General features: G+C 46.0%; 5 protein-coding genes across 6 annotated transcripts in view; 3 read left to right on the top strand and 2 right to left on the bottom strand.

Annotated features, from left to right (window-relative positions):
* Positions 1 to 3,876, bottom strand: part of ppp2r2ba (protein phosphatase 2, regulatory subunit B, beta a) — a 37,056-nt gene extending 33,180 nt beyond the window's left edge. The window contains exon 1 of the mRNA XM_076167858.1: positions 3,539 to 3,876. Within this exon, the coding sequence (XP_076023973.1) occupies positions 3,539 to 3,617 (79 nt within the window). The 5' untranslated portion in view covers positions 3,618 to 3,876. The remainder of the gene's footprint in view (positions 1 to 3,538) is intronic.
* A 753-nt stretch (positions 3,877 to 4,629) lies between these two features.
* On the top strand, positions 4,630 to 8,005 carry rpl26 (ribosomal protein L26). The gene is made up of 4 exons (XM_076167848.1): positions 4,630 to 4,693; positions 5,367 to 5,538; positions 5,629 to 5,769; positions 7,840 to 8,005. The coding sequence occupies exons 2-4, from the start codon at positions 5,371 to 5,373 to the stop codon at positions 7,966 to 7,968; spliced, it is 438 nt and encodes a 145-aa protein (XP_076023963.1). The 5' UTR covers positions 4,630 to 4,693; positions 5,367 to 5,370; the 3' UTR covers positions 7,969 to 8,005.
* Positions 8,006 to 8,695: 690 nt separating this feature from the next.
* Positions 8,696 to 10,320, top strand: atp6v0e1 (ATPase H+ transporting V0 subunit e1). Of its 2 annotated transcripts, none has more exons than XM_076167852.1 (4): positions 8,696 to 8,924; positions 9,475 to 9,522; positions 9,869 to 9,980; positions 10,048 to 10,320. In XM_076167852.1, the coding sequence occupies exons 1-3, from the start codon at positions 8,821 to 8,823 to the stop codon at positions 9,960 to 9,962; spliced, it is 246 nt and encodes an 81-aa protein (XP_076023967.1). In that variant the 5' UTR covers positions 8,696 to 8,820; the 3' UTR covers positions 9,963 to 9,980; positions 10,048 to 10,320. The 2 variants fall into 2 exon arrangements, with proteins under 2 accessions (XP_076023967.1, XP_076023966.1); XM_076167851.1 differs by having other exon boundaries at positions 8,699 to 8,924; positions 10,061 to 10,320.
* A 76-nt stretch (positions 10,321 to 10,396) lies between these two features.
* Positions 10,397 to 12,807, top strand: bnip1a (BCL2 interacting protein 1a). The gene is made up of 6 exons (XM_076167850.1): positions 10,397 to 10,658; positions 10,871 to 10,963; positions 11,051 to 11,142; positions 11,413 to 11,517; positions 11,608 to 11,726; positions 11,914 to 12,807. Exons 1-6 carry the CDS (start codon positions 10,578 to 10,580, stop codon positions 12,108 to 12,110), a joined length of 687 nt encoding a protein of 228 aa, XP_076023965.1. The 5' UTR covers positions 10,397 to 10,577; the 3' UTR covers positions 12,111 to 12,807.
* A 1,760-nt stretch (positions 12,808 to 14,567) lies between these two features.
* nkx2.5 (NK2 homeobox 5) lies at positions 14,568 to 16,066 on the bottom strand. The gene is made up of 2 exons (XM_076167849.1): positions 15,719 to 16,066; positions 14,568 to 15,300 (listed from the first exon to the last, which is right to left on the bottom strand). Exons 1-2 carry the CDS (start codon positions 16,050 to 16,052, stop codon positions 14,693 to 14,695), a joined length of 942 nt encoding a protein of 313 aa, XP_076023964.1. The 5' UTR covers positions 16,053 to 16,066; the 3' UTR covers positions 14,568 to 14,692.
* Between the last annotated feature and the right edge of the window lie 7,367 nt (positions 16,067 to 23,433).

Genomic DNA, 23,433 nt, shown 5'->3' with positions numbered 1-23,433 from the left:
GAGAGCTGCTCCTCCCTCCTCCACCCTACTCTCTGTCCCCATTTGACAGTCTAATCCCCAACTCGCATGGATTTTAGTTCCTGTTTACATCACCGGCCAATGGCAAATCATTTTTTACACCAACACCGTAGAATCTCCAGCTGAAGTGCCTGGGGAAAGTGTTATAGTTGTGCATGTGTGCCGTATCTTGCTCTTGGGCACTTCAGCAGGGTAGCTGCTCGCTGCTGCAGGGCCTTGAATGTGCGTAATACAATTTCAGAATCGTCTCCTCTCTCAGTAAGCTGCTCTGATTTACACTTATCCCCACATCTTATCACCTTCCTCTTCCTCTCTCGTATCCATTTTAGCACCTTTTCATCTCCCATTCTCTCCCTTTCTTTGCCCTCTGCACAGAAGAGCTGACCAAACTGAAACAATCACGTGTGTGTGTGTGTGTGTGGTGTGTGTGTGTGTGTGTGTGTGTGTGTGTGTGTGTGTGTGTGTGTGTGCAGGCATCGGGTGTCGCTGTGTGTATTCAGGGTGTTTGTCCCCACTGGCATTCAAGGACAGGTGACTATGAGGAGTGTGTTCTGAGCTGTGAAGTGGGTGTCTGTCAGGATAACAACAACACAGCAGAGTTTATGATAACAACAGTCACACACACACGCACACGCACGTCTTCCTCACCCAACTCAGTGCCACACATTGTCAAAATGCCGACAGAAGTCTCTCTTCTGCTCTACCATGAGTTCAATGTGGCGCTAGTACAGACACACAAGATACAACAAAGGAGTTTTCAAATTGAATCACACAACACAACTGTAATCTTAAGAACTCCAAGTTGTGTTTGTTGAAAAAGTATTTGGTTTTGTCACAAATAAATCATACATCACAGTTCCCATCACGCCCATACAGACGCTATAGCAACTAGGGAGGAAGAGGAGGAGGAAGCAGAGCCCCAGCGGCTCTGTTGATGGATGGCAGCATGAGATGTGGTGAGGAGCCGGTTTGAGACGTACATTTTTCCTGACTCAAATGTAAGACACACACACACACAGACACACACAGACACACACAGACACACAGTCACACACACACACCTATCAGAAGCATTTAAGACTTAATCCATCACACCAGAACTGACAGTCAGATTTGAAAGGGAAGACAAGAAAACACTAAGGGACAAAAGAACGGAAGAAGGCACATAAAGACACACACACACAGACTCCTGCAAACACACACAGGGGGCCAAACACACACACTCACACACACACAGAGACACGTATGCAGGTTGTATATCCCTCTGAGATTGTGCCCAGGTGAAGATGCTCTTCACACTGGCCCAGATAAACAAAAAGAGAGCCGACACACACTGTGAACATACACACACACACCGCGCACACACACACACACACACACACACACACACACACACACACACACACACACACACACACACACACACACACACCGTGGGACAGCAAATCGCTTATATAATGTATTTTCTGCCAACATTGTAACTGCACACTCATCTTCCCGGGGGTGAACTCTGCTCAGCTGGAGCGGACATGAATCCTGGCTGATGTTGGATGAGGACCTCAGGGTGGGGGAGGAGCGCAGGGGAGGAGCACAGGGGAGGAGCACAGGGGAGGAGCACAGGGGAGCAGCGGCCAAGATCCAACATGGTGACAAGGTCACGCCAAAGAGCGTGAACACAAATACTACACACGTGCACGCACAACCTTTAGCCATGCCTTTATATCCGTGAGAACCATCTCGCTCTTTCTCAGGCCACACAGAATCACACACACACACACACACACACACACACACTCACTCACATGGCGAGCACAGGAGATGGCCTGTGTCGATTTTACACATCATGTTTCCAAGGTCATCAGCTGTGTCATTACAGCTCCACGTGGTCCTCTCTCTCTCTCTCTCTCTCTCTCTCTCCCCCTCTACGTGCAACAACTTCCCATCGCTCCACACACAGAGCACAGGATCATGTATCACATTACTGTGGCTGAGCATTGCAGCTCCGTGTTTATCTATCACTTCCCCGGTAACCCCTCCTCTGTCTCAGGCAGCGGGAATGAGAGTCAGAGAGAGAGAGAGAGACAGAGAGAGAGGTGGAGGAGAGGAGAGGGAGTGGGTGTGAGAAAGAGAGAGAAGGAGATGTTTGCTTTGATGGCTTCACCTCTCTACACTCGTTTTTGTCAGTTGTATGATTGGGATTTTTCCACTGTTTGTGAATCAGAGGCAGAGAACCACAGAAGAAGAAGTTGTAAACAGCATAATTATGCACCAGAGGAGCTCGTATGTAGAAGACAGTGGGTGATGTTTGTAACATATGGCAGAAAACAGTCTGTGGTTTAAGACAGATGCTGAATAAACTTTCACTCTGCAAACTTCTCCTGCATAAATTTAGCTTAAGAAATTACACAACTCATTAATGCAAAGGCGCTCAGTGGGGGGGAGAGAGAAAGAGAGCTTGAAAGTTACTATGGAAAGAAGGCAGACGTGGTGGAGCATAAGACCTTATTGTGCGATGTTATTGAGCGAGTGAATGAGTGCGTAAACATGCATGAATGCCTTTCTCGTGGTTCTACTCCTCGATGGACAGTATATAGGTCAGCTGTGTGACTGTGAAGGCCCTCGCAGGACCGCGTACGTTAAACTGAACCGCACCATCTTCCTCCCCGTGTGCCAGAGAGCTGAGGGCACAGCACACACAGAGAGGGAAGCAGGGCAACCCAGCAAAGCTAAATAATGCAGAGGCTCATATCCACATTATGAGCTCGTAAATGTCTGGTTACACAAACACTCCGACCTTCTTTGGCCCAACCCGCTTGACAATAAGCGCGATGAATCGACAAGCACAGTGAACTCAATACTGACTGTCATAGCCGGGGTCAGCTCACGCTATTCTATGTTTAAACTCCCCCTGGCTATAAGTCAGGACAGGCAGGATCACATGCAACGGTTTGGACATTTGGAGGAAATTGTAGCATCAGATTTCAGTCAGATGTAGATGGATTCAAAACAACACATCCCAGACGGGCCTGTGATGCTTATAGGTGCTGACAGATGGACAAATACAGTAAACGAGAGGAGGAATGAACCAACAGAAGCAGAAGTAGAAGTCTAGCATCCTGGCCTGTGTGTTCACAATTTAATGGAACAAGCAGAATGAGTAAAGATACGCACACACGCACAGACACAGACACAGACACACACACACACACAGACACACACACACACACACACACACACACACACACACACACACACACACACACACACACACATTCAAACACTTGCTTCCCATGATCTACCCCATTTCCAATTTCCAGACTATAGCTCCAGCAACTTCACGCCCTGCAGTGAGCGATGAAGCCCGGAGACTGAACTAACTTCTGCCCACATGACATGTGTGTGTTGCTGTCAGGTGCAGAGTCCAAAACATTCGCCCCTGCATGCCTCCCTCACCACAACACACACGCTGAAAGTGAACAACTCCCAGCCCGCCGACAGTCCCCGTAGCGTCCCACCCTACCTTCGGTGTGGCAAGTGGAGGACAGGATGGTGCTCGGAGGGCGGAAGATGTACGGGAGATAACGGGAAAAACATTTCATCTTCTTCTCCGATGCTTGCCGGCGGCTGAAAAGCGTTGCGTTGGGGGATCCACATCCGCACTGCCGCCGCGTCAGCCAGCCAGAGAGGAACCGGGGGGTGCGGGAGGGGAAAGAGGCTCCCTGTCCGCGGCGCAGGGGGCTATGACAGCATCACTTTCGCAGAGAAGGCAGCGCAGGAAGGCAGCAGGGTGGTGCGATCGGCGCCCGGTGTCATCCGCTCCGCTTCCGTGTCGGTAGTTTGCTCCGTGTATGGTTGTTTGGACGAGAGGAGTGTAGGTCACCTCTGTCCGCTCCGCGTCGATGAATGCGTCCCGCCTGTGTAAACAGACCTCCTCTTGTTTGTTTGGAACCTTCCTGGGGGTAAAATAAGTTATGGACGCATCAGCTGATGGCGGTGATGGTGATGATGGTGGAGCCCAAACATAAAACCAGTGTGTTGCCAATAACAGTCCCACAGAGATGAAAATGAGTTTAAATCCGCTGCAATAGTAATAAACACATTTCTTAGTTAATAATCGTTATATTGTCACATTAGTTCGTTATTACGTGAAATAGTAAAAGGTGATTGCCGCCAATAGTGTGATGAGCAAGTCCAAAGTTGATTAATCATAAAGGAAACTTTGTAAGTGGTGACCACATCATTGATTTATTGCTTTTGGCGCCATCTTGTGGCAACTTTTTTATATAGCAGCATCTTGGAGTTGGCACAACAGGAATAAAACGCCTTTGACCAACACACAGTGAAGAAAGAAAATGTTATGTTGTGATTCTTATCATTAAATGGACTTATGTGAGTGCCCTAAAAGTCCTCTGGCTGAACACAGATGTTAAAAATAAAACAGAAAAAGTCACGTGTTAGTGGATATTAAAGTCACATACGGCGACGTTAAAGCCGTTAAAACGCCCACCTAGACATGTTTAAGTAAGTTACTTTGTAATAACTAAAGAATACAAAACGTTTCCCTCTGTTTTCGTTCCAGTTCGTGAACATCTCGCGAGATTTGAGTGTGAACTAATGCCAGCGGAAGTAGTTGCTAGGTCTCTTTTCCGCCGGCCATACAGGAGCAATCGGCAGGGTAAGAAATCTTGCAGATTGTCCATTCAAGTTATCAACATCCATCCGCTGTTTAGGCTTCTAGTTTCTACCTAGAAAAGCTTAAACATCACGTTAATATGTCGACGGATGAAACACGACTGATATTGTGCCCGAGTTCCGTAGTGATAGCTGAATAAAAGCTGAGAGTTTGTGGTCCGCTGTTCGGGTCTGTGTGTATCCGCATGCCCGCCGCGAGAATGAAGTCTGTCGGTGCCTAGGTAGACTTCCTAGTAACACCGTCACATATCTGCTGTTTGTCTCATTGTTTCTGAGTAATAAGTTTATGTCGGCGTAGTAATCACGTCCAAGTTCTGTGGCCGTATTGTGCTAAGCGGTAGCATTAGCTCGCTAGCCTAGCTTCAATGTACATTACCCAGCAGTGGACATGTAGTAAGAAGCTTTTCAAGTAGCTGCCAGTTCATTGTGCGACGCTACTGTATGTTTCAGGCAGACCTGTGTTTTCAAAAGGCTTTAAGAAGTGTGAACTGTGGATGCTGATGTCAGGATGGTGATCTTGGCAGTTTTTCTGCTAAAGTCAATGTCTCCTGAAGCCCTCTGCATGCTGGAGCCACTGTTTCAGGGGGACATATAGGCTGCCCACACTGTTCTAATGTGACGTGGTTGATGTAAATGTGTTGTGGTTGTGTTTTCAGCATCATGAAGCTGAATCCCTTCGTAACATCTTCGCGGCGCAAGAACCGCAAGAGGCACTTCAATGCCCCTTCACACATCAGAAGGAAGATCATGTCCTCTCCCCTCTCCAAGGAACTCCGTCAGAAGTACAACGTGAGGTCCATGCCCATCCGCAAAGATGACGAAGTCCAGGTACTGTAGCTCAGAATCATACACGTTACTAAGTTCTGCACAAAACCTCAGAGCCAGTTTGCTTCATCTGTGTGTGTTGTGCCGTAACAGGTTGTCCGTGGACATTACAAAGGCCAGCAGATCGGCAAAGTTGTGCAGGTCTACAGGAAGAAATACGTCATCTACATCGAGCGTGTGCAGAGAGAGAAGGCCAACGGAACCACAGTCCATGTTGGCATCCACCCCAGCAAGGTGAGACAAATATGAGTGTGCACATCCATGCATTTCACTTTAATTGAAGGGGTGGAGCGATTGCTATGTAGGTGTAGAGAAGGGACCACAATTTTAGCTTTCAAAAGGGTGCAGTTGAACCCAGCAATTATCATTTGAATGCTCACATGTCCAGATGTTAAGTTATAGTAGTTCTGTGATGTGTGTTTTCCTGCATGGGGTCCTGTCCCTGGATGAATTTGTGGTTCTGTTGATCACTCGCATCAACACTGGATCATTTATCATATCTGATAATGCCACCCATCCTTGTACAAGTCCTTGCATAAGTAGAGAGTTTGTAGAGACTTATCCAGATTTATTTACAGTTTGTCTGGTTCTAAATACACAGTTCTGAAAATTGGTGTATTGGAAGAAAATGAATCACATCAGCTCCAGCACTAGATTGGATCATATTAAAACTCACTATATTGTCAATGGTTGTAGTTGAATTCAATAAGAGTTGAAGCTCCATTTTCAAATGTCCAGATCATGTTTAGTGCCGTAATGTGCAGCTATGGATGAACTCTCTGTGCATAAAGCTTCGTCAGTCTTACGGCTGACACCTGAAAATCAGGATTTGCCTTGATACTGGTTCTTTCTTGGGTAAATCTTCTGAGGTTCCGTTCCAGGTTCTTCTCTCACTCACTGACCTTTGAAAGTAACATCTTGGCTCTTCCGTTTGTACATTGTGCCTGTGCCTGTTGCTTAAACAGTGTAATGTCATCGGTGTGAAAGGAGGTTTCTGATAGCATTTACATTTGAATAATTGGTCTCGTTCTTTCTCTAAATGTATCTGTTGCTCACACCAGCTTCTCACAGGCTCACTGAGACCTTGCAGGACTGTTTCATTGGACAACAAGATCGTTTGAATCTTCAGCTTGTTAACAAACATGGGAGGCTCTGTTCTTATTCAATACACTGAGTTGTGGCCTCGGTATAGGATTGGCAATCAATCAACAAAAATTGAATCAGAACAAACAACAATCTGTGGCAGGCAATGTCTAACATTGTAACTAAACAGGGTCATGGCGTATTTGACTTACCTTAAGTTTTACCATGATGGAACATCACTGATATTTGAGATGCAACATTGTACGTCACCACTCACTCGTCTCATAAAGGAAAAGTGCAGATAACTTCTTCACACATGATAATTTGGCTAGTTTTTCCCGTGACATTAGTTTTTGATCTCATACTTGCTGCAAGGGAAATTAAGTCTTGTCCCTTTTTTGTGTAGTCGCTGCTTGGTGAGACTGGTCAGTGGATTCATTTGTACTTGCAGTCAGTTACTTGTATTCCTGAACTGTACGTTGCCGATCTGCAGTGTTATTGATTGAGGCTGCTCTATTACTTTGCTGTCGCAGTTGACACGGTGACCAAATATTCCAAACTAACCCAAGAGAACTCTGGGCTGACAACCTGGGGAATTTTGCTCTTTGGTTTAGACTCTTGGGTCTTGGGTGTTTGCTATTAAAATAAGCATTTCTTGTTAGGCTGACATGTTTTGATGTAAGGCTTCTATTGCAGTTGCTTAAACGTGGTTAATTTATTAAAACGGCATGTTTTGACGCGTCCCACTGTTTGTGTTTGATCATGATCCAAACCACTTAGTTGTATGACTCTTTACCTGGAGGATGAAGGATCAGAGATGTACGGAAATGCTTTCATTCATTGTAGATGGTTAAATGTAGTTTAACTCCATAGCATCATTTCTGCTGCCTGCACTTCACACACCTGCGTCAACTCTGATCTGTTAATACAGGATGACAATGTACGGGAACCAGAAACGTGACATTCAAGAATCATCAGGGAAATTGTCAATTTAGAGTTTAGAATGTATAAATCTTAATTCCTTATTGATTTTTTTGCATCACTGATGGTTTTGGGATTTATTCAGTCTGCTTACATTCCCTCTAATGTTGATGCTAAACTCCACTGATGAGACGGAAATGTACTCACCCCGAGGGAAATTGTTGAAGCTGTTTTTTTGACTGTTATAAATGTCAAATATATACTATATGATTAACTCTAAACCCCATTTTGTGTCTCCAGGTGGTCATCACCAGGCTAAAGCTGGACAAGGACCGCAAGAAGATCCTTGAGCGCAAGGCCAAGTCTCGTGCTGATGGAAAGGAGAAGGGCAAATACAAGGAGGAGACCATTGAGAAGATGCAGGAGTAAAAATGATCTTTTGGTATCAATAAACTGTGTAAATGGAGCTGATGGAGTCTGAGTCATGTTTTGCTTGAGATGGTTTTATTTTAATTTGGTTTGAAATGTAACTGCTACATCAAAATGAAATGCTCTCTAGTTCAGTTTCTGTATCAAACAAACTGTTAATCTGAGTTGGCTAAAGAAAAGAGTCTTCATATTCAGTTTATCTCTGCTGAAGAAGAGCAGGCAGAAGATCATGAAGTCATCCAGACAACTCAAGTGCAGCACTGGTTAATAAAAGAAAAACATTCTTGCATTTCAATTGATTGAGATGTTTTGGTCTATTTGTGCCCCATGTCTAAGTCAGCATGGCGGACACTAAATTATGGTTTAAATGTTTATTTAGTATAGTTTCAAAGAGTATACAGTGTACCTGATTTGACCCCCTCACTTCACCTGTGAGTGCTAATTGTTATCCTTTGCGGTCTTCATGCTCTGGTTACATCTAAGGCCCTGCAACATTGAACTCGTCGGAAATAGATAAACTTTGTAAAGCAGTTTCCACTCACTTTGTTTACAGCTTCTGATTTGTTTAACGAGTACAATGAATACAAGTTAAAGGAGAAATAACCGATCAACTCCAGTATGGACGTCCTGCTCCTCGGCTTGTCTGATCGGACACGTGGGGCTCTGCTGTGTAAATGTAGTCACAGTTTATTTCCTGTCTGCCTGTCTGTCTGTCCTCCTGTCTGTCTCAGTGTCAGCTGACGGGTCATGTGATCCTCTCCCTCCGTCGTATCGCTCCTGTTCCCCAGCTGCTCTGAACTCCTGAAGTTTCAGATTGAGGACTTGTTGGATCTTCTCGGTCCAAACTGAACCATGGCGGGCCTGAGCTTCGCCATCCCAATGGCCGTGATGACCGTGTTCTGGGGCATAGTCGGCGGCGTGGTGCCCTGGTTCATCCCCAAAGGACCCAACAGAGGGTGAGCCCCGTTAGCTTCACGAGCTACCAGCGGCTAACAAGCGCTAACGAAAAAGTTTTTATTCTGTGTTAACTTGGAATATCCCATACAAATCAGTCCCCTAAACTTAGATACATCGAATAAATCAAGTTAGTTGTCGCGTAAAATCACTCGGGTTACCAGTAAATGTAAAGAAACGTCAAACTTTAAAGCTACTTTTCTGTTAGAAGTAGCTAACTTCTGAAGCTACATTGACACTTCAGCCTGTTGTGTTACAGAACAGAATAACTTTGCATTTTGACTTTATAACTTGAAACATCGCCTTATTTCTATGTTTTAGTTTTTACATCTCATAACAATAATATAATAATCCCTTAAACCCTATTTTAAAGTACTCTGACTCCATCTTTAAAACATATGCAGCTACGACAACTTCCTTTATTTGTGTTTTACTCGTTCACTTTGAAGTAGAGGATCGAGTTTCTTAATAAAACACCTCCAGGGTGTTTTTAAGAAACAACTTAACATCAATGAGCGCTAAAGTTTGACTTCTTTTCTCTTGTTTCCACAGTGTGATCATCACTATGCTGGTGCTTACTGCGGTCTGCTGCTACCTGTTGTAAGTAATATAATCGTGGAAATGCATCTAATCTTAAATAATGGGCTAATAAAGAAACCTGATGGATTAATTTATTAAATGATCTAAGCCGAGAGATGTTCTGTGTCACATTGAACCGAGCAGAGTTAGGATGTGTGGTGTTGTTAGATAAACACTAGGGGGCAGTAGAGGCAAGCAGAATGTATTTAAGTATGATCACAAGTCGGACTTCTTCTTTTACAAAATTCCCCTTTGGTAGTTAAACGGAAATAACATTGTTGGGCTTTAAATATTGCATTTTAAACTGTACGTGCTGTTTGGTTGTTGTTTGGTTGATTGAACGTCTCTTCCTCCTCTTCTTCCTCAGCTGGCTCATAGCGATCCTGGCCCAGCTCAACCCTCTGTTTGGCCCGACTCTGTCCTCTGACATCATCTGGTACTTGAGGGTTCAATGGCCTTAACGTATCCTCACAGACCAGGTAAAGCCGTGTTCAAACTAGTAGCTGACCCTACATTTACTACCTAAACTCATTTAACTGATAGTAGACTCTCTCACCAGGGCCGGACGTGACGTTGCCAACAGGACCTTTGCTCCTTTCATTCCTTGTGAGTTGCCCACCACAGTGCCTGTGCTAAAGTGATTCCCAAAGGACCTCTGAATCTCACTGGTTGTGCCTTTGTGTGGTTTATATTGTGTATATTGTGTTAAATACTGCCATAATATATTATATGACTATGCCATACATGTTGATGTGCATTGTCTTCATGTTATATCTCGTCTGTTTACAGTAATGATTGATATTAAATGGTAAATACGAAGCTACTGCCTGTGTGTTGTGTTATTTTGCTTAACTGTGCCATTGAACATGTTAACAACTCTCCAAAACCGTTTAGAATCAACAGACCTTGTCATGCTGACAGTGTTTTACACAGAAGTTGCTTATTTGCGTAACTTTCACACCTTTCGCGACATAAATCGAGTGACTTTGACGCCGCAGTGAAAATCAAGTGAAAAGCAAAGCAGGACATTACTGCCTTCCCGCTTACCGTAGCTGTAGCTAGGCTACGTTGACAACATGGCGTCCTCAGATGTCCACGTCCAAATATGTGAACAAGAAATACTCAAATATGACTTAGAAATTAAAGCTCTCATCCAGGTGCGAATATTCATGTGGTAAGGTTGATTAATGCTGCACGCTGACACGCCGGTATGTTGGCCTGTCATTCACGTGATCCGCCATTTTGTCAGCATTTACGTCGCTTGTTTCATTTTCGAGATGCAGCCAAATGTAATCAATGTCTAGAATGTCAGCTAATAACGGTGTGTGATGTGTATGCTGAGCTCTTCCCTGTTGTAATGTCGCGTCAGGATGTTAATGAGTGCGCAGGACCTCAGAGTGAGCTGACGGAGCTGAACACAGATGTGAAGGAGAGATTCCATAACCTCAGGCTGCGGATTCAGGTTAGACATGAAGCCTCAGCCTCACATTGACTGTCTGTCACTCATCAATAACAAGCTTTGGTCTGCTCTGCTCTGCCTCTCTGTCAGGATTTGGAGCAGATGGCCATGGAGCAGGATAAAGAGTCAGACAAACAGGCTCTGCTGGTGCAGGTGGAGGTACACAGGAGGCAGATGCTGAGGTGAAGAGGCGCTATGTGAAGGGTTAAGGATGGAAAAATAAATGTATTGTTTGGCCCAATGCTGATAATGAATGTCTCAATATTTGTCCCCCTTAAATCAGCTTGGTTGTAGTGTTTGTGCTCCAAAGAAGCGGCAGCGAGTGTTGTTCCATTTTCCACTGTTGAATAAAAATTATAGCAAGATCTTAATTTTCATATTTTTGCATTTTCATTTCTTTATTGTCCAGGTCTAATTTAACTGGTCCTCATTCGTGTGTTTGTGCCTTGCAGTAACCAGACGGGCTGGAGGAAAGCCAACCTGGCTAGCAAACTGTCCATCGACCACATGGAGAAGCAGGCGCTGCTTAGTGGAGACGACTCTGCTCTGAGACAGAGGTGAGACAGACGGCTCAGTGTCCCGCCAGACGCTTTGGGCTTATTTATTAGTATCATTTCATAAATAATGTCTTCACTCTTTCCCCACAGAAAGATGACCAAAGAGGATCTGGCTCAGACCAGCAGCAACATCACAGAGAACCTGATGAGCATCAGCCGCATGATGGCCCAGCAGGTCCAGCAGAGTGAGGAGACCATGACGTCACTAGGTTAGTGAAGGGGGTTGAATAGCTGCACGTAACCATGGCAACAATACACTTAACTGACAACAAACTCTAAAGATCCAGTTTAATTAGGACTCCATTTCTCATTTGCGTCCCTTAAGTGCGTTTGATGAAAGGGTTGGAGCTGCTGTGTGCTCAGATCATCTTCTTCTTCTTCATCTTCTCTTTGAAGCCACCTCCTCAAGGACGATCCACGAGACCAACGAAGAGTTTAAGACCATGACAGGGACCATCCAGCTCGGGAGGAAGCTCATCACTAAGTACAACCGCCGGGAGCTGACGGACAAGCTGCTCATCTTCCTGGCTCTGGCCCTCTTCCTCGCCACGGTGCTCTACATCCTGAAGAAGAGGCTGTTCCCCTTCCTGTAGACCACAGAGGTACAGTGGAGGAGGGGCCACAAAACACTGAGCACTAAAACTGCAATCCACAAACCGGGAGATAGCAAAGCCAACGCGTACGCCTCAGTCTGCCTCAGCACTGTTTAATTTATTGAAAATACAAAATGAGAGAAAGAGGGAGAGAAAGAGAGAGAGCGATGGAGAATGGGTGAGTCCTGTGGAGGAGACGTGACAGTGATGCTGTGCATTGCTTTGTTGGAGCTCTGATGTGAGAGGAGACGGACGGTCCATTAACATTCCTGAGTACAAACCAGGATGGATTTGAGTTTTTCCTCTCGGTCTCTCCCCGTGTGTAGATTTCCTCTCCGGGCCGAACCAAAACGCTCCGTCTGCCTCTTCACTTCATCACAGCTCAGTTATAAATATCAACCAACAACTCAACAAGCTTTATTGACGTGACGATCGTGACGGAACGTTGGCAGAATGTCCGAGGGGAATCTGGATTGTGATTCATGTCTGATTCAGTTAATTGTGAATATGCTGTGTAAGTCAGCCAGCAGAGAGAGGAGAGATGGAAAAGAGACTGCAAATCTCTTCAATCTAACTGTCTTAGTTTTTAGCACTAATTATAATTGTGTCTTGACCTCCTGAAGGTTGTAGATTGTAGCAAGTTAAAGCTTCTCATGTACCTGTGCCTGCTGCCTGTAATAACACTGAAGTCACTCACTCACTGGTTCTTTGTGTCTTCTGTCAGTCGTCAGCCTGCTGCTGTGTATTCTTCCCTATATTTAAATGAATGTGAGGAGATCTACGTTGTTCATCTTCTCTAAAGTTGACATTCTGCGGCGTTAACTCCAGCGGCGGAGCAGGAAAGCTCAGGAGAGCGGCGGCGGCAGAGATCCCGCTGGCAGAGATAGAGCAGCATGCATCCCTGCCTTTCTTCAGATAAGACCCGGAAAAGCAGATTATTCCGACCCGTTTCCCTCTCCCTTTCCAGTGTGGGTGGAGGCGGAGGGGAGGGGGGATATTTTTAGGTTTGTGTGGCTTTGTTATCTGACGGTGGCTTTTCAACACCTCAGAGGAGAGGGTGGCCAGAGGAGCTACATGACCTTGCTACCCTTTCCACAATTGCCCGACATGGCCGTTTTGTTGAATTCCTTATAAGTTTCACCGCCGTCAGGGGCGACGATCTGCCATTCCAAACTCATCCGGCTTCACGAGTCCCCCGAGTCCGTCTGCGTGTCTCTGCTTGTGTTTTAAACCAGGTAGAAGACAAAAGAGGACGTGTGGAGAGACTTAAGAGATGCATAAGCGTCTCTTACCGGTTTAAAGTGGAGGCGGTTGTGGGCAAAGCCAATTCCTCCTCTGTTCGTATAACTGCACACTTAAACGAGGCCTCTGGCTCTATGTCGAGCAAATTGGGCTATTCTGGTGTTTAGCACCGCGATAAGTGTCAATCAAGTGTTTGGGTGTGCTGGATCTAGACAACCTGATGGGGTAGAGAGAAGCAGCAGAGCAGTCAACTCCGCTGCTCACACCAAGTCCTTTTGCACTCTTATGTATTACCAATAATAATAATAATAATCTACAGCCTCTACGTGTTTATGTGCCCAACTCAAATGCAGCAACGACGAGAGCAAATTTAGCTTAGAATCAAGTTTACTGAGTTTGCTGAAATGTACTCACACAAAATAAGTATAGATGAGATAAATATTTTATTTCAGATCAGGTAACATCTTGCGTTGCTCCTCAGTGTGATCATAAATACGCTGACACATGTGGTGACCTTCAGACGAGCTTTCTTTGATTATAATATAGAGACACACACAATAAAATGAATGGAAATCTGAATTGTTGGGAGTTTGTAGAAGGAGGAAGATCAAATCCCACAGGAGCATCATAGTGTGTTTACTGGAGGTCAAGGTCACAGCTCACACACATGTACGGAGACAGAGGGCCGTAAAACAGTGTAAACTCTGAACCACCTTTTAACCCTGTTTATGCCCACTGAGGGAAGTTTGCTAATAGGCACTTCAACAGTTTCAACCAGACATGAACCATATGAAGGCAGTTGCTCCTCTTTAACGACTCATTTTCTGTTCAACCAGGAGGATGAGTTCAGTTTTTCCTAACATTAGTATGACATTCTACGTCATCAAATTGTTTAAAATGTTTGTGTATTTTAAATGGATTTTTGCGTGAATAACAGATAAATATAATGATGCAACTTTCTGATAATAATTAAATATGGTGGTAAAAACAATATTATTGTTTCTGCAATTGTAGAAAATTATTTTTCAAATTTTCGTTTATATTTAATTTATTTTTTGTGTAAATTATAAAACAAAATCTTGTAAAAACGGAAAACAATCCACTTTTTATTTCGAAAGACTCTAAACTGACGCTTCTGTGCTTTAACCTTTAATTACCTTCAAATAAATGAAAATGTATTTAAGCGAAAATTAGTGCTGAAAAAAAAACAAACAACAAAACTGAAACAAAACAAAAACAAATGACGTTAACTCCTCAAACGTTCGTCCCATCCTCACGCATGCAGCCGCTCGCTCATCACTCCGCTCCCCGGGCCTCCGGACGCGGTGTCGGTGGCCTCCTCACCACGTCCTGATGCCGTGTAGCGGTGACACCCCGGTACTGGACGAAAACGTGTTCTGGACGTTACTCAAGTCGCCGAAATTGACGTAATTCCCAGCGGTGTTGGCTGATCCCTGCATAGTTTGCATGGCGGGTGCCGGGTAATTGCAGGGGTAGTTTGTGTTGCAGCCCGGGGTGGGGTAGTTAGTGAAGGCGGGGTAGTTGTTGTAGGTGAAGTGGTTGATGTGTCCCACGCTGTAGGGGGGGTTGTAGGCGGACGCGTCGGCCAGGCACGGCTTCCCGTCCCGCACCAGCACCGGCACAGAGACCCTCCGGGGCGGCGGCAGCGACACCATCTCCAGGCTCTGGTCCTGCCGTTGCCGCTTGCACTTGTACCTTCTGTTCTGGAACCAGATCTTGACCTGGGTCGGGGTGAGCTTGAGCACCCCGGCCAGGTGGTCTCTCTCCGGAGCGGACAGGTAGCGCTGCTGCTTGAAGCGCCGCTCCAGCTCGTACACCTGCGCCTGGGAGAAGAGCACCCGGGGCTTCCTGCGCCTCCGCGGCTTGGGACGCTCCAGATCCTCCGGCTTCATGTCAGCCGCGGCCTCGACCGGAGGACTGAATTCATCTGAGCACACAGAGAGAGAGAGAGAAGCGTGTGGGCAAATGGGACCAGCAAATATTCACAGTTTACACTTAATAATAAGGATACTGATAATGATAATATTTATAATAATAGACTGGTGCTTGTAAATAAATAAATTAGATTTGAGGGTCAATTGTCCCAGAAACCTATGATGCGTTCAGGGTAAAACAATAAATAAATAAACAAACAGTGAAAATTGAAAATGCATTGTGTGAGTCGTCACACTTTTCACTTTATTTCATAAATAATAACGTTTAGAACATCAATAATACGTTGCTGATCCGTTTAAATGTTTCTGAATCCTAAATCCAAAGTAAAGACACTTTAGCAGCACATTGTCTGCTGTGTTCACAGATGTGACTCGGGCCTAAATCAGGCCCGCATCCCCATGTTGACTCACCTTTCCTGTGTTTCGGCTCCAGTTCGGTCCCTTTGCCCTCTTTCACTATGTCCATGTCTATGAGGGATTTCCCATAAAAGGTAGCAGCAAAGTTGAGCGCACTGCTCCTGCTGCCTCTGGACTCGTGGAGGTCCTCAGCGAACAGCGAGGCGGCGGAGGACATGTCCCGCAGAGGCTCCTGCTTCAGACGGGCCAGCATGCAGGAGGAGGTCGGCACGGTGCAGTCCATCCTGGAGGAAATGTCCAAAGAAGACACCATGTCCTCATGACTCTGCTCCAGGTTTAATATATCCTTAACGGAGAAGGGAGTGGACGTGCTGGGGCTGGGAAACATGGCCAAGGACGAAAAGCTATTAAACTGTCATATGGAGGCAACGGAGAGACGTCAACAAACTCTGTCCCGCTGCTGGCAATATTTACCGAGCTGAAGTAGAAGTTTGTTAGCAGTCTGATCTTGAGTTAAGTGAGCATTTTGAATGTCAACCCTGTCTCCAGACCTTCTCTCCCCCCGGCCTCCCTCTCCCGGTGACGCAGGCCGGTGGGAGGGGGGAGCCGGTGGGACCCTCTGCATGGAGCCACTTCACATGACGTCACAGAATAGCTGCTCAACCAACGCACAGGCCTGGTGTTTCGTTTGTAGTTTTGGGGAAATGTGTAATTGCATTGGAAGATGAAGCTTAATGGACTTCAAAGTGTCTGTTTTGAGAATTGTAGCTCATTACGTCACTTGTCACAGTCTTGACGCTGGTGGAGAGTTTTGCTTTATTCCATCACAGAAAAACTAAATGTAGCTTAATGATAAATGAATGAATAAGATTCCGGTGTTTTTCTTGTTCTAGCTGTTAACGCCAGACTGAAACCCGTTTGTGATGTTTGTTCACACACACACACACACACACACAAACCGGTGGCTCTTTATCCTTTATCCCCCGTGTTGTTGTGGTTAGTGCGCCTGTGGGGAGCGTGTGTCCGGCCCGCGTTAAGAGCTCCATCCGCCGGGAAGCGCCGCAGACGACAGGTTTGGTCCCTGAACACGGAACCTGAAACCAGGAGCGACACTCTGCTGTCTGCCTCCAAGAGCTCCTGGAGCCGCTGTCCGCCTTATCGCGACGTGATAACAGACGACAACAAACCTGCACCCACCCACGCTGCAGGCCAGGTCCCCTAAATGCGGCGTGGGTGACACTCGGGGGAAGGAGGGAGGGGGGGGCTGTAGCTCAACCTGACAACCTGAGCTCACATGGATCCGCTCTGCCGAAGTGCCTTTGAGCAAGGGTTCGACAGCAAACGCGCTCTGTACGGGCGAGTGAGAAGTCTGGGAGGATTCTTTGATTATTTAAGCATAAAAGTCTGAAAGGTTCCATGTCCACATTAGTGTGTGTGTGTGTGTGTGTGTGTGTGTGTGTGTGTGTGTGTGTGTGTGTGTGTGTGTGTGTGTGTGTGTGTGTGTGTGTGTGTGTGTGTGTGTGTGTGTGTGTGTAGGCCCCAGTGTTATCAGACTGTATTATCTCACTGTATTATCGTTAGTCTGATCTCCAGCGTGCAGCGGTAAATGGGTCCCGCTGTCTCCGCGCCTCAGAGGGTGTTTATAGTGTTAAAGACTATTTACGCGCCCGGCGAGCTGATGAATGGTCGTAAAATCTCCCCCGAGCCCGGCGAGAGTCAACACTGGCCCCGCTCCCGCTGTAATAACTGCTGGAATAAAGTAAACGAAACACAAGACACGCTGAGATGTTTCCGCCATGATTGATTCCCTCAGAGAGCTTCGAGCTTCGCCTCACTGTAACGTCTCCCTCTCTCTCTCTGCCTCTCTGTCTCTCTCTGCATCTCTGCTCTTTACGAGGAGGAGAGAGGAGAAGGAGGCCCAGGAGTTACGACATTAATCACGTGACCAATTAATAACGATAATAATAGTGACGCCTCTCAGTGATCAGCTCGGTGTGTGAACTGTAAATGGAACGTGTGTGTGTGTGTGTGTGTGTTCACAGCCCTCCTGCCCCCGCTGCGCCCTCTGACCCGCCTGTCTGCAGCGCGTCTCCGCTCAGATAAAGACGCAGATAAGCGCTTAAAAACTTCCGATGCACCAGCGTGTGGATATTTTGAGTGTGTGTGTGTGTGTGTCAGCCCCGCTTTAGAGTCGCGTTGTGTTCCGTGTGTGTCTGTGTGTGTGTGACTCTGTGTGTACGTGTGTGTGTGACTCTCTTTGTCTCGTGTGTGTGTGTGTGTGTGTGTGTGTCTCAGCGCCGCTTTAGAGGCGCGTTGTGTTCAGTGTCCGCAGGCTTGTCAGTGATTGTGGCTCCATTAACTCTTTGCTAATTAGACTCATTATGATGAAGCAGGATAAGAATGCAAACAAAGAGCGAGGTAACACACTCGAGCTGCAGTGGAGGACAAGTGAGCGTTTAAATTACGTCACTTCAATTAAATCAAACTAATAAAAGCGTAACAATACAAATAAAAACCCCAGGGTTCACAGTTTTCCTATAAAGCAGGCTGGTGTGTTCAAGTAACGAAGGTAAAAGTCCAGATCCTGTGTGTGAAATGTCCTGCGTGCGTCCTGTGACTCTATGGATACACTCATTTATAAGAAGCATTTAAAGGCTTTAGCTCAGCTGAATAGTGATGTACAGTTTTGTCATAATGTTTCAGTAAAAATCTCAGATAAAGCAGTAAAGTTGAATATGTGCAGTTTAATATTTCCCTTAAATAAAGTCGCATGGTGATATTCAGTTAAAGTATAATAACTTGTGATATCTAAAGAAATACAATACAAAAAGCTATATTTATTTAGCTGGTTTAGAATAAAGTAAAGTAAGTTTGAGGTCAGATGTGATTTTTTTTTCCTGATCTGAGGGATGAAGGTTTGTAAAGTAAGTGAGAGAATTATTCATGAAAGAAAATAACATGTAAACATTTGGCCTATTCAATTAAAGTTAAAGTGATTGTATCTGAACAGCTCAGTATAATTGTACACACACAGATGATGTCATTGTACTTTGGTCTTAATTAACGGATTATAGATATTTTCTATTCCAACAGAAACTCAACGTTTTCCTAATTCTAGTCATAATTATAATAACATCTATATTAATGTGAGGCCTAATGAGTACTAATGACACAATCTGGAATCACATGATGGGGAAATAGGAATCACTTGTCTCATTCAGTGGTTCTCAAACTGGAAACTGCTGCAGAGAAACAAAACAACTGATATCGGTGGGAATTTAAATGTTATACAATGTATCAACTAGATGGAATGCATGAAGAAAGTCTAATTATTATTTTCCTTTAAATTTCTCTATATTCACATCCATACACACACGTTACACACAGACGTACACGTGGGGGTTGTCTGTGATTTTTCCTGGAGTTGTGAGTCGTGAGGCGTTCAGGTGCTCAGGCGTGTTTCCTGGTTCAAAAAGGTCCAGAACCGCTGATCCAACTCCATCTATCCCGTTCACATCCCCTTTCTCTTCAGGTCACATTGATGTCAGACGACCTCATGGAACTGTGAGGAACTCCTATCACCTGTTTTCCCGGTTTTCCTTCCAAGACTTCATTAGATTTCCCAGTGTGCCTCCCTATTCCCTCATGTGTGCGTCAGTGCGGAGACAGTCCACTTTGCTTCCTGTCCAAGGTCAGACCATGGTGTGTGTGTGTGTGTGTGCTCCTCATGCGTGACTGATGTGACTGATGTGGTTGTTGGTGTTTCAGTCAAATCTCTGACTTCCTGCTCCAACATCCCCTCCTCTCTCCTCTCTTCTGAGCTACACCACCACCGTGTGGCCACTGGAGGAACTTACCCAAACTCAGATCAGCTCAAATCACACAAGCTTCATCAGTTTTTCCGTGTTTACCTTCTTAATTATGCTGATATTTACGACCTGAATAGCCGCCAGCTCTCTGTATCCCTTACTGCCTGAGCTGAATGCAACTTCAGCGGCTGATCCCCGGTCAGGGCTTCGTAACTGGAAACTAACCCAATATGGCAGTTATGTGAAGTGCCATCTGTCTGCGCGTCATTTGTCTTCTCTCTGGTATGGACAGCAGCATCCCCTTCATCTACCTTCCATCCTCTGCCCTCTCCCAGCCGCCACCAACCACACACAGTTCATGTTCATAGGCTTGGCAGGGCTTCACACGGTCCAGTACCAAGTTCAAGGTGATGTGAGGCCCCAGGGGCAGGAGGAGGACGGATCGCACCCCGCGCCTGCTTTAGTTTTGTCTATGGAGCTCTACAGCTGATGTTTAAGGTCACGGGCAGGATACTGTTGTTTTCTGGCTGGTGAGCTGATGAATGGATTCCAAGGCTGTGCTGAGCTGTGATGTTCTTCTTCTATCCTTTTCAACCAATGTCACATTTCTTACACTACAAATGGAAGTGAAGTGAAGGGAAAAGAGTGTGTAGTAACATGTCATCATATGTCAGAGTCAAAGTAGTGCTGTGGAGATTTGTGCTGCATTACTGATGCATGAACATGTGGTGTGTGTTCATGGATCTATAATGGATGAAGGTGAAACCCTTATTTATCTGCAGCCGTGGGGATGTTTGGACTGAATGAATCATTTAAATGCTTTTTTTTACACTTGAGTCAATTCTTCAAACTAAATCTGAAATGTATTTTAAATCAAAGGAAGCGGAACAGATCTCAGATAAACGCAGCAGAGGCACAATAAGCAAAACATTTCCTATTTAAATGAAGTACAAACTCACACAAAATGGATTATTCACGCACAGAAGAAGAACTGTATTACTCTAAATTATTCTGGAGTAAATACACAAACTTACCTTTCACCTTTATTAATGTTTATGTGTTTATAAGTTGTTGTTGCACACTTTGCTCCTTTGTAATCTGCTGTATCATTTGAAGGCAGTGGCTCAGTGGTAGAGCTGGTTGCCAGTTCGAGTCCCTGCTGAGGTGCCCCTGAGCAAGGCACCGAACCCTCAATTGCTCCCCCCTCTGCAACTTACTGGGTGGTAATGTAATGTAAGTCGCTTTGGATAAAAGCGTCTGCTAAATGCTCGTAATGTAATGTAATGTAATTTGACCTATACTGTGTTTTCTGTTATTACAGACACTGGCCAGCAGGGGGCAGCATCACACAGTGCTTCACTTATCTTCACTAATGGTGAGTTGTTTTGTTTTTTTACCCTCTCTCACACAAACACCACATCCTCATTATGTCTGTTGGCACACACACACACACACACACACACACACACACACACACACACACACACACACACACACACACACACACACACACAGAGGTGAAGCCAGAGTTCATCGATGACCTTTGTGTCTTTGCTCTTTAGATGATGTTTTGCATCATGAGGTCATAGGCCAGAATCCCGCAGTGATCCGGGATCGAGTGTGTGAGTTTATCCGTCTGTTCCTTAAGCCTGCTCGCTCTCTATCAGCGACGTCATCTTGCTTTATGGCCCTTCAGTCGCTCCGGTCCCGCTCGAGCCCATTTAACATGCTGACTGCTCGGTTTTCCGTGCAATTGGAGTTGACCGAGAAATGAGGTAAGGGAATTCCTCCACTTTGTAATAAGGCAGCCGGAGCAGCTTGATTACAGCACTTGACCCCATAGATAATTCATGTGGAGACAAAGGCCATGGATGTGCCCTCATGTCACTCAGCTGAGCCTGATCACACACACACACAGCCTTCACTCGCCCACATACACACAAGACGCTGACGCAGCTCAATCTGACAGCTCAAAGGTGACACCATTCCTCATATCAAGGAGCAGAACACACATTTAACAAGGCTCAGAGATCTTCGTCTGAATAATCTGATTGTCGTTGTTTGTAAGAGTTGGAGCGCAACTTTGAGGCCTTCCTCTTCTTCCTCTTTTTCGTCAGGAGCCTTTGATCACCTTGATGGTTTGACCCTCCTGTATGTTGACAGTTGAGCACGTTTGCAGCCCAGCAGAGGAAAATTAGGTTATAAATAATTAAGTCTAATTATAACACACAGCACTGTAACTACATCTCTGTGCTCTGAGCCACCAAAGCACCTTAGCATGCACAGACCTGAGGTTACTCTACGGCCACTGTGTGTATGTGTGAGTGTGCATGTTCTCTCTCTCTCTCTCTCTCTCTCTCTCTCTCTCTCTCCCTCTCTCTCTCTTGCTCTCTAATGGGGACACTATGAGAAGAGAGCTTGTGCTCCGTCTGGACCTTTCTAATTGCCCCTGCCACAGAGGCCTGATACAGCAAGACCCTGTGTTCCCAGCAGGTCAGCCATGCGTGTGTGTGTGTGTGTGTGTGTGTGTGTGTGTGTGTGTGTGTGTGTGAGTGAGAGCAGAGGGCTAGAGAGGCTCAGGCAGACAGAATCATCACTCAGGTGGTGTTCCCTTGGCTCCTTCACACACATTCAGGCCCCACATAGAGAACACCATTCATTATAAATATCAGACCTTCAGGAGGAGAGCGGGAGCGGCGGCTAGAGATACGAGACGAGGGAGGAGGAGGTGAAAAAGGAGAGGGCAGGACACGGCCATAAGTGCGAGTGATGGAGAAAGAGAATATTGGAGCACAGCGCAGGTATGTTAATGTCAGAGCTCAGCCGGATGATAACTCAATAAAGGTTTACAGAAATAAACTCACCTGGAGCCAAACATGAGCTGCTGAGGGAGAGCTTCATCAACACACGCGCACACACACACACACGCGCACACACACACACACACACAATCAGCTTCATCTAATCCCACCACATAATTCTCCTGCAGACCTAAAGCCCGGCGCTAATGCCAGGGCCAGGTTATGAAATCCACCCAGGGCCAGGTTACAAAATCCTCTGTGTGGCATCTGCCAGGGAAGGCAGCTCCGTGTTGACAGATGGGCACTGCATTCCTGGGCCCCGGGGCCTCGCCAGCACACTGCCAGGAGCTGGACTGAGGGAGCCATGGAGAGGCTGACTGGCATTTCTTTACACCTATGTGCTTCATTTCTGTGGCAACCTCCAGGCACGTACAACATGAGTTACATTCCGTGAATGCTGTCCCTTCAAACTGACACGTAGGGCCGTGATGAGTGTTACTGCGGGGATGAATAAGGCACTGATGGGTGTGGGTCCAGGCTTGTGTCGGCTTTAATTAAACCCGCACTGAAATCGGCTGGGATGGCGTCGTTGGTTTGTTTGGATCCTTATTGTTTTGTCTGTCAGTCGGCTGAGGCGCTGAATTAGTAATCAAACTTCATGCTTTATTCACAGGCGGGACCCGGCTGCATTGTACACCGAGCCGCACGGAGAGGAGAAGTTACTGTGAGCTCCACCGCTGAGGCAGCCTCGGTCCCACGCTGGCCCAGTTATGTGAACTATGCTCAGGCAGGGGAGAAACGTCGGACCCCTTCCCCCCCACACCCCCCACGCCCCCCACGCCTCATGCTGCTTCCACAGGGATAGTGTTCTACATGCTCAAGGTGAGTGGAATACCAGCCCAGCTTCCTGTTAGCCCTTTACTCACTCAGGGTCCCCATCTCTCTCTCTCTCTCTCTCTCTCTCTCTCTCTCTCTCTCTCTCTCTCTCTCTCTCTCCTCTATCTGCCGCTGACCACCTGCTCCCCAAACCAGGTCACACTAATGAAACCTGCATGTGGCCGCTCGGGCCCGCACTCAGACACACACACACAGCACGGGGAAATAAAACTCCAATGAAACTTTGCTTATGTGGGCAAGATGTATTTTTATCCAGGGTATA

The sequence above is a fragment of the Genypterus blacodes genome, unplaced genomic scaffold (assembly GCF_046128005.1).
Source record: "Genypterus blacodes isolate CSIRO-AG114 ecotype Tasmania unplaced genomic scaffold, CSIRO-AGI_Gbla_v1 ptg000179l_1, whole genome shotgun sequence".
In the NCBI taxonomy this organism is placed as follows: Eukaryota; Metazoa; Chordata; class Actinopteri; order Ophidiiformes; family Ophidiidae; genus Genypterus; species Genypterus blacodes.
The sequence above is the reverse complement of the archived record's forward strand: the minus strand, read 5'-3'. Positions and strand labels throughout refer to the sequence as shown.